This window comes from Vipera berus (assembly GCF_964194415.1).
Source record: "Vipera berus genome assembly, chromosome: 6".
NCBI lineage: Eukaryota > Metazoa > Chordata > Lepidosauria > Squamata > Viperidae > Vipera > Vipera berus.
The window spans coordinates 77,019,422-77,029,556 of record NC_138208.1 but is presented as its reverse complement, the minus strand read 5'-3'; the positions used below and the strand labels follow the sequence as shown (position 1 = coordinate 77,029,556).

Sequence of the window (10,135 nt, the reverse complement as noted above, 5' to 3'; positions counted from 1 at the left end):
ATGACATTTTTGAATGATTGATAAAAATTCTTAAAAATCATGGAATGTTTCCCGTTTTCTATTAAGAATGACAAGACTTGACTTTATATAAATCTTCCTATTTTTATTGACTGTAGTAAGACTTCCTTTCCCAAGTACAATTGTCTTTTAATCCATGAAATATCCCTCCTTAGTAACATTTCAACATTTTTTAAATTCTAAAACTTTTTAGTAAAAAAAACCCTAGATTTTGTGAGAGATGGGAGAATACATATGATCATTTGATTAAAAAAATATAAATACAAAATGATTTTCTGTTGATTATAAAGAAGCATATTCCAGTCATGTGTAGCTCATATCCGTTATGGGATTTGGGGATTATTCAAATTCCTGCTGAGTTTTTCAGAGATCTGTGTTATCTTCTCATGTTTTCCATGGGTGGAAAACAGTTTTCATTGCTCTGAATTATGTACATAATACGTGATTCAGTATTCAATGTTGTCTTGGGATTTTCTAAAACATCATAAATCCAGCGTACGTGGTGCATTCCAATAACTTTCTTTCTGAAGTACTACAAAATGCACTAATAATTTATTTAAAACATTGGCAAAAAACTCTAAACTATAAAGCACATTCTCATAAATTCTTTCTCTTCTACATTCTGTATCTGCCAAGCCTTCCAGAAAGTGTTATTGAGATCTTTCATAGCAGACATTCAAAGAAATCATAAAAAGCAGGACGCAAAAATAATTTGTAAAATCCAGCAGTAAGATATTATTTCTCTATATCATTTTTAATTCATACGGAGGTAATTCTTTTTTAAACTGTTCTAAATAATAAAAATATGGTCAGTAAACATTTATAATTTTTATTTTTATTCTTTTTCTTATTCCTGCCCAGTTGGAAATTGTCTTTGCTGGTACTGAAAAAAAATCCATAATTCACTAGAAAGAAAGCAAGAAAATTGTCATTATAATATTCATGGACTTACATTCAGTACAAGGTGACTTTGAGAAATAGTAGATCTGTGCGCGTCTGTATATCTCTGTATCTTTTATCTGTATTTATAGGCGTATTTGTGCATTAGGCAACAATGCAGACGTAACATGTGAAATCATTACCCCACTCCCTTGCAGAACAACAAGATTAAATTTGGGGCAGGGTGGGGGAGATTGCCATTTCCCCTATTTCTGCTTTGGTGCAGGATTTCTTAATTCATCTTTGGTCCAGTTCAGCCACATCTCCTTTGACCTTTTTTGACTGTGGCAATTATGGCACTGGGAAGACCACATTGAGACTGATGGGAGGGGGGGGGATTGTCACTGTTTTCAAGGCTGGATTCCCCCCCCTCCCACTTCAGAGCTCTCTCTGATTAGTTCTATGGCCTCTGCTATTTTTTTATTTTTTTTATTTTAATCCCATTTATATCCCGCCCTTCTCCGAAGACTCAGGGCGGCTTACAATTTAAGCACAAACCAATGTGCTTAGCAATAGCCTTCATTCTATGTATATGCCTGCTTATTAGGGATTTTGCTCCCCCCCAAGCAGCATTTTTACAAAGTCAGCTTATTGCCCCCAACAATCTGGGTCCTCATTTTACCTACCTCGGAAGGATGGAAGGATGAGTCAACCTTGAGCCTGGTGGGATGCGAACCTGCACTAATTGCAGGCAGCTGGTGTTACTTAAGGAGGCATTAGCCCACTGCTCCACCAAGGCCCTATTGAAATCTATTGAAATCTCAAGGGAAGTCCAGGACAATTTCATGCCTAGTAACATTAGCTCGAGTTTGGTCTAGTGCAGGGGTCTCCAAACTTGGCAACTTTAAGACCTGTGGACCTTAGCTCCCAGAATTCCTCAGCCAACCATTCTGGGGAATTTTGGGAGTTGAAGTCCACAAGTCTTAAGACCCCTAGTCTAGTGGTTAAGGCACCAGACTAGAAACCAGGACACTTGTGAGTTCTACTCTTTTCTTTAGGCATAAAAGCCAGCTGGATGCCTTTGGGCCAGTCATTCTCTGTCAGCCCAACCTACCTCGCAGGGTTATTGCTGCGTCTAGCCAATTTGTGGGCCTGAGAAAATTGAGTAATCTTTTTTCTGAAATTCCTATTTCTGTGTCACAGAATGAGTAACAATTACTTATTTATCATTTAATTTCATTTGAAAGGTGAAGGCAGAATATATTTCTCCATCTTGTTTTTTCTCACAACGGTGCTGTGAGGTAGATTTGTGTGTGGGGGTGTGGGTGTGCCAGGTTATTTTTACAGGCGTGAATCTTTCAAATAAAATAAATTTCACTCTGTATCAACAGATAAGTCATGACCTTATGCCGTAAACTGACACTCATAATTTGCACTGTGAAAATGATTTAAATAGTTTCATGCTAGCAGGTTTGGAAAATAGGAAATGATTGCAACACTGGAATATTCCACTCATCCAGGGATCAGGAAGCCACAAAACAGCTTAATGGCATTGTTATTCATTACTAGAAATAAATATATACTTTAAAAGTTAAAGTTTCCTTAGATGGCAAGAACGGGCTTCTCATCCTGAAATACATTAAAATGAGAGGTGTGTGTAATGCATTAGCAGCAGCAGATAATAAATATAACAAAAACAGATAATAAATAACAAAAACAAGGGAGAGGGCAGCAACAGGGGATATTTAATATTAAAAAGTAACTGTACATCTTGGATACTGGAAAAAACAACTCCCCGTATGGCTATTCAAATTCACATCCATGTAGAGCCTGGTGTGCTTGTAGAATTTCACATACATCTGTCTTTTTAAAGTTCAAAGGCACTTAGGCAGAATACAGTCTCTTCTCCGACCAGTTCGCGTAGGCACAAGAGGCAACCTGACAGCTCTATTTCTACAAGCAAAAACCAGATCAACCAACTGAAGAAAATCATCCCACTTTGACAGCGTGGCTTTTTTCTCAGAGCTTTAGAGAATTCTGTCTTCAAACCTCGTCCCCGCCCACCCGATTCCACAAAAAGGTAGAAAGAAGAACCAGATGCCAGGGGTTTGTTTTCATGAGGCAAGGATGCAGCAGCACATTTCAGGTCAAAAGGTAAAGGTTTTTCTTCAAACCTTTCATGAAGGATCAAGGGCCCTTGTGCGACAGTCTTGCCTGGATTCTGTCTTGGAAATTGGTCTTCAGCATTCAAATTGACATTTTTTTTTAATTTTATTTTTTTTGCAGTCTGGCATCCCGTCGTGTATTGTTAAGCAAAGAGAACTGCTTCACGTCCTTTTGGAAATTCATCTGAGCTTCCGAAGCGCTTTCTTTGGCTGTGCCCTCAAGACACACGTAATTCTTTGAATTTCAGCTATCAAGTAGCAGAAGGAACATTCACCACCACCACCACCACCACCATTCTCACTGTTTCCGTGGCAAAGCATCTGGAGCCAGCCCCAAACCTCAAGTTTCTCATTTATTCTGGCTGAGTCGTTTCAAGAGTTGCAGGGAACAAGTACAGAAATCCCATCCCTGGTCTCTTTTTTTTTTTCCTTGCTCCATGACTAAATAATTTAAAAGGGAGCAGCCCGACCCATCAGTTGTTTAAGTGGAAGCGTTTTGGTCTCTTAAATAAGCTTCTTTAATTATAATTATTACATCATCATCACCATCAACAACAATTTATTTATACAAATATATATAAAATAGATTTATATAGTTTTATATCATATAGATTTGTAGCTCTCGCTGGCCTTTCATTTACAGACATACTGGTCGACAATCTCTGTGCACTTTTTACACTTAACGTAACAGCACCAATGAAACTTGCAGTGGCAACGTTCTACTTGCACACTCTTGAACTGGTCATAGCCCCGGCCACAACACATCAGCTCGCATCCATCCATGCCCTCTGAAGTCTTATTACACAACCGCCCCTGTGTGCCCAGGGAGCCCGTGGTCTCATTACGCAGGCAATAGTCCGGACTGGAGTCAATGTAGACCAGGTCCTCAGGGGTGGGCGAATTGAAGCGGTTGTTCACTAGCTCAAGCTTGCCTTTGCGGCCGATTCTCATGGCGGCAGCGCTGTCATATTTCTCCTTCAGAAAGTCCCCCACTTTGCGGAAGTCGGCCAGCTGCAGCCAGCATGTCTTGAGGCTGCAGGACCCTGAGACTCCATGACACTTGCAAGCCACATCAGCCAGCTTGTACACCGCCTGCGGAAGAGAAAACCCATTTGTGTCAACGCAACAGTTAACAGCAGGATGACCTAATCAGATAGTACGTTTACTGATGCAGGAATCACTTCCACTATGCTGAGTGGGTGAGTGTATAAAATACTTCAGCCTTTCCTAAATGTATTTTTATGATATTTAGAGCTCATCCTTTATTTCCCTTTACAAACTGCTCAGAAACTTATATACAGCTTCTTTTGTTTAATTTATACATTTCTCTACAGAATGTAGCTTGGGGCACTCTCATTTTTTCCAACAGTCGCATGCTTATAGAGGATTTTTTAAGATTTGGCCACTAAAAGCCACAGAGCAAGCCAAAGGCCAAATGTGTCCTTAGAGCTGCAAATTGCTTGCTTTGATATATAGGATATTCTCTGGGTAGTTGTGTTGAGAGGGAATGCAGATATCCTTGACTTACGTTGCTTAGCTACCAGTCAAAGTTCTGATGGACCTACAGTGGGGAGGATGGTGGAGCTCCATCATACAACCACAATTCAAAGTTCTCGTGGTCAAGTGGAACCCCCCCCCCCGATTTGAAGCATCCTGTGGTCACGTGACCATGTTTTATGATGGTTTTGCCAAAAACTGGCATATATTTCCATTTATTTGATAATTATGGAAAAATTTGTATCCATTGTACAGACTCAGTCCCTTATGGCAAAACCCTAAATTGCCTTTCAGTGTCTATGCTCCGGTGAAGAAAGTGCTAAGCATCTGTTTTGGGGCTCAGAGTAATTTGGGGGTAATCAGTTCTAGGACAGAATTGTTTTAGAAACAGGATAGGACTTCTGCTTCTCAAGGAAGAGTCCTTTTTCATTTCTTGTTCTTAATAATTCAGTGTTTCTCTAGCAAGAAATATCAGCTACAGAGTTTTATTGGAGTACTGTGATGACCTTGGAAAAAGTACACTGAGACATTAGTAAAATATGAGTTGGCCAATGGAAGAAAAAGGAGCATGGAAACCAAGTCAAAAGGGACCCAGCTTAGTTTTCTGTAAAGTAAAAATAAGGGAGGGGAGAGTTACTTTCAAACCCAGTAACAAGATTCTGTTACTAATCCTTACAATAAAACTCGTGGTTTGGACTTCTCATCTGGACTAAAGGGCAGACAGTTTCTCATGATATTATCTGTTCCTGATCTCAGAGGATTGAGTTTTTGAGACTCTTGATCAAGACGTCTACAGTGCATCCCAATCATGAAGGGCTCTTTCCATTGTTTTGACAATCTGTTTCTATGCTCTTTGACTCTAGGCCCAAACCTCACCATTGTTCAAACTGATCAGCATCTGAAATGAAACTCTCTGAGGAATTTCAACATTATGTTTTGTACTTCATGTTCACCCTTTCACATTCATTTTAAAGGAAATAAGCAGAATTCAGGCTGAATCATCCTGCCTTTATGTCAAGTTCTAATTCTGAGTTTGAAGTGTGCAATTGTAATCAACATTATTGTAGAGAAGGCAATTTGCATCTTGTTCGCCACCTAGTGGCCAATAAATTCTCTTTCCTGTTATTACTTTATAAGAGGACTGTCCAATCTTGGCAACTTTAAGACTTGTGGACTTCAATTCCCAGAATTCCCCAGCCAGTATTTATTCCTTCCAGGAATTCTGGGAGTTGAAGTCCACAAGTCTTAACATTGCCAAAGTTGGACACACCTGCTTTATTACATAATAAGAAATATTTGGAATAAAACGTGCACCTAAAAATGTTATGTATGAATCAGATAAATATCTATTTAGAAATATAGGTATAGGTATTCACAGGCATGGTTGACAAAGCTGAATCTGCCTATTGCTTATTATCAAATAATAGATTTATTGCTATAAAATATATATTTTTATTTATTGCTGCAATCATTTCAACGCTTGGGCTTATAAAATGTGTGGGATACTTGTGACATATGTATATTGAAAGTTAACCTAATAATAAGCAATTCAACATCTGGGGGAAACGCACTGATGAAGTTAGAAAGTTTTCTTTATGTTTTGTATGTAAATATCAATGCACAAAAACTCTAATTAAACACACTGTATTGAAATGCCCTCTTCTTGTGTTTGTGCACGGCAAAAACTATACTAAGCCTAAAAATGGTTTGATAGTGGCATGTTTCCAGATGATGTAAACAAGCTACAAATTATTACAAAATGTTCTTTAGCATGGAACATGAACTGAATGCATAGACAAGTTAGTTCTCAGAAGGAATGTGGTGTAAAAATCTTATTAAAGCTAAGCAGAAAAGGGTCGGATTAATGTCTGTGCAGAAAATTCCCAGAGAATCTTATAAAGTTATGACAGACTCCTCGGGACTTCTTAAGACCTGGTTCCAAACTTCCAAGAGCTGTTCCTCCCTTTTAGTCACATGACCACGTGTTGTGTGCATGACAACCAGCTCACACTCATGGCCATTTGTAGTGTCCTGCAGACGTGTGACCATGTTTTATGACATTTTTACTTTTGGTTTCTGGCAAAAAACAGCCCACAGTGAACAATGGCTTCATTTAACACTACCAGATTCATTTAATGACCACCACAAAAAAAGATTGTAAAATAGGATCGGTTATATGGGTGACCAGCTTTACAACTATTACAACTTAACATCATAATGGGCAGGCTCTATTACAGTCGTAAGCCAAGGACTACATGTATGTACGTTGTCCTAAGTATTTCAGGAAAGGTAAGACTTATATCTTACCATAAATTACAATGGTAATGATTTTAAATTTATTTACTAAGCTAATATCTGCTACAGCATCTTCAAGAAATACAACACATTAATCACTGGTTTACTACCCTGGCCACAAGAGCTGAATATAAAATTATATGAAATAGTTCCCTGACACCTCTTAAATAATATTCAAATCTGACAGGAGTGGTTCTGGTGAATTGTTGCTTATCTTAGAAAACTGGAAGCTAAAGAAAATCTGTATGCCTCATTCTAGGCATTCATTTGAAAAAGAAATCCGGGCTTCAACTTTAGTCAAGAAGCTGACATTGGTCCAAATCTGAGCAAACACAGCGATATCTTTTTAAATCCACTTCAGGAGGGAAAACTGACTTGGCTCTAATCAGGGATATACTGATATAATTTGGTTTCTCTGCCTGGCAAAATTATGGTCTGCTCTGTTTATGGGAGGTGTGGCTTAGGTCCACCCCAAACAAAATGGTAATAACCAAAACTGTCTTCAAAGCAATTTATAGCAATAAACAAATGATTGAAATAAAACGGGTCCAATCCGGCATAAGAAATGGGCTGGAACCAAGAATCCACACAAAAAGAGGCAGATTGTACCACCGAGGCTGCAGAATATAGAGGCCATTTTGACCTTTGAAGCCTGGGACACTCTCCATTCTCTACCTAAAGCAATAAAGGTATGCTTGAAAATTTTCAGAAACGCTGGGATATTGATTTGCCTTTTCTTTTGCTGTCTAGAATCTGCTGCATTGGTATTTTTCTTCTTTTGATTTCAAACCAAAAGCTCTATCAGTATTAGGAAAAGTAATTGTGTTTTCTGGCTGTATCTTTTGAATAAAATTTCCATCAGACTTTTGCTGTGGGTCCCACTCAGAAGAGTAGCAGACAAATACCAAAAAATATTTTACAATATTACAAACAGGATTCATTTCAAGAACCTCTTGTTCTCTCTTTCAAAATCCTCAGTTGCTAGGATTCAGGTTACTGATACAAAAAACAAAAAACAAAAAAAAACCTGACTTGGAACTTTTTCAGATGTATTAGGCTCATATCAGCCAAAATTCCTAGCCAGCAGAAAAGTCCCAATATACATCACTTCCAAGTTTAACAGGTGTAGTTGAAAACCAGGCATTTTCAACTGCAGTTTAACTCCTTAACGTCTTTCCAGGAAAATTCTCACAACTATCCTTTTGTTCTTTCCTTAATCCAGATGCCTCTTTTTAGGTGGTTTAAAGGGACTATAAGAGGCTGATCCCCGTCATGGATTACTGCCTTGTTGTGGCGAAGGGGCTTGCGTAATTCAATGAAGCTATGAGCTATGCCGTGCAGGGCCACCCAAGACGGAAAGGTCATAGCAGAGAGTTCTGACAAAATGTGATCCACTGGAGAAGGAAATGGCAACCCACTCCAGTATCTTTGCCATGAAAACCCTATGGACAGTACCAAAAGGCAAAACGATATGACGCTGGAAGATGAGCCCCTCAGGTCGGAAGGCGTCCAATATGCTACTGGGGAAGAGCAGAGGGCTAGTACTAGTAGCGCCAGAAAGAATGAAGCGACTGGGCCAAAGCCGAAAGGACGCTCAGCTGTGGAAGTGTCTGGTGGTGAAAGGAAAGTCAGATGCTGTAAAGATTTTTTTCTCCATAGGAACCTGGAATGTAAGATCCATGAATCAAGGAAAGCTGGACGTGGTCAAACAAGAGATGACAAGACTGAACATCGACATCTTAGGTATCAACGAACTGAACTGGACAAGAATGGGTGAATTTAATTCAGATGACCATCAGGGATACTACTGCGGGCAAGAATCCCTCAGAAGAAATGGAGTAGCCTTCATAGTCAATAAAAGAGTAGGAAAAACAATACTGGGATACAATCCCCAAAATGACAGAATGATCTCAGTTCGAATCCAAGGCACATGGCTGTGAAAGTTGGACCATACAAAAGGCTGAGCGCCAAAGAATTGAAGCCTTTGAACTATGGTGCTGGAGAAGACTCCTGCGAGTCCCTTGGGCTACAAGGCAATCAAACTGGTCAGTCTTAGAGGAGATCAACCCTGACTAGAAGGCCAGATCCTGAAGTTGAAACTCAAATACTTTGGCCACCTAATGAGAAGGAAGGACTCCCTGGAGAAGAGTCTAATGCTGGGAAAGATTGAGGGCAAGAGAAGAAAGGGACGACAAAGAATGAGGTGGCTGGATGGAGTCACTGAAGCAGTAGGCGTGAGCCTAAATGGACTCCAGAAGATGGTAGAGGACAGGAAGGCCTGGAGGAACGTTGTCCATGGGGTCGCGATGGGTCGGACACGACTTCGCAACTAACAACAACAAGAGGCTGATAATTACTAGGAATTGTTATTTTATAATCTCTGAACTGCTGCATTTCCTTCTTGGACTTATACATTGATTTTAATTCAGTACTGTTTACAGCCTTGGTCTTTTAACTTTGTTTGCTTGCTTTCAGACCTTCAAGCATGTGCAATACATCATGTCCTTGCCATTTTACAATCAGCAACTCTAGTACATACAACAATATTAGTATATAGCAGTACTTTTCATGTGTAATGTGGTCCTTATTCAAACTTTTTTCAAAACTGGAATGATCCATCCATTAATTGTTTTTCTTTGATTTCCCTGTTAGGTCCAGCAGGTTATTAATTCTGTGTTACACTGAGGTGAGCACAAGATTCGTAAAACGTTTAGGTAGCGTGGGAAGTCAGCCCCACCAGAGAAGGAAATATTAAAAGGGCAAAATATTATATTTCTTCAAAGGATCTTAAAGAGGCAGAAAAGCATGCCAGGTGAATTAGGCAGAGAGAGCATGACTGGTTCACGGTCACCCAGCTACTTTTCATGCTTAAGGCAGGACTAAAATTCACAGTCTTCTGGTTTCTAGCCTGGTTCTTTAACCATTAGACCAAGGATCTTCAAACTTGCCCCTTTTATGACTTGTGGATTTCAAATCCCAGAATTCCTCAGCCAGCATGCCTGGCTGAGGAATTCTGGGAGTTGAAGTCCACAAGTCATAAAGGGCCAAGTTTGAGCACCCCTGCATTAGACCAAACCGACTCTTAGTTGTTATGGTGGCAGAGCTTCTCTTTAAATGCCCCTGTGTTGTATAAAGGAGAGCCAGGATCCCCATGTTAAGACTAAGGAGCATCATAATGGGCAGAAGAAATGACCTTGAGGAACAGGAGGAGAAGCTGCTACAAGAAAATGATCAGATAAAAGGAACCTGAGTCTGGGATCAAACTGTACTCTGAGGAAAGG

At 39.5% G+C, this 10,135-nt stretch overlaps 1 protein-coding gene across 1 annotated transcript in view; it reads right to left on the bottom strand.

Annotated features, from left to right (window-relative positions):
• Nucleotides 1–2,636: 2,636 nt before the first annotated feature.
• Nucleotides 2,637–10,135, bottom strand: part of WNT5B (Wnt family member 5B) — a 133,676-nt gene continuing 126,177 nt past the window's right edge. The window contains exon 5 of the mRNA XM_081330266.1: nucleotides 2,637–4,154. Within this exon, the coding sequence (XP_081186392.1) occupies nucleotides 3,696–4,154 (459 nt within the window). The 3' untranslated portion in view covers nucleotides 2,637–3,695. The remainder of the gene's footprint in view (nucleotides 4,155–10,135) is intronic.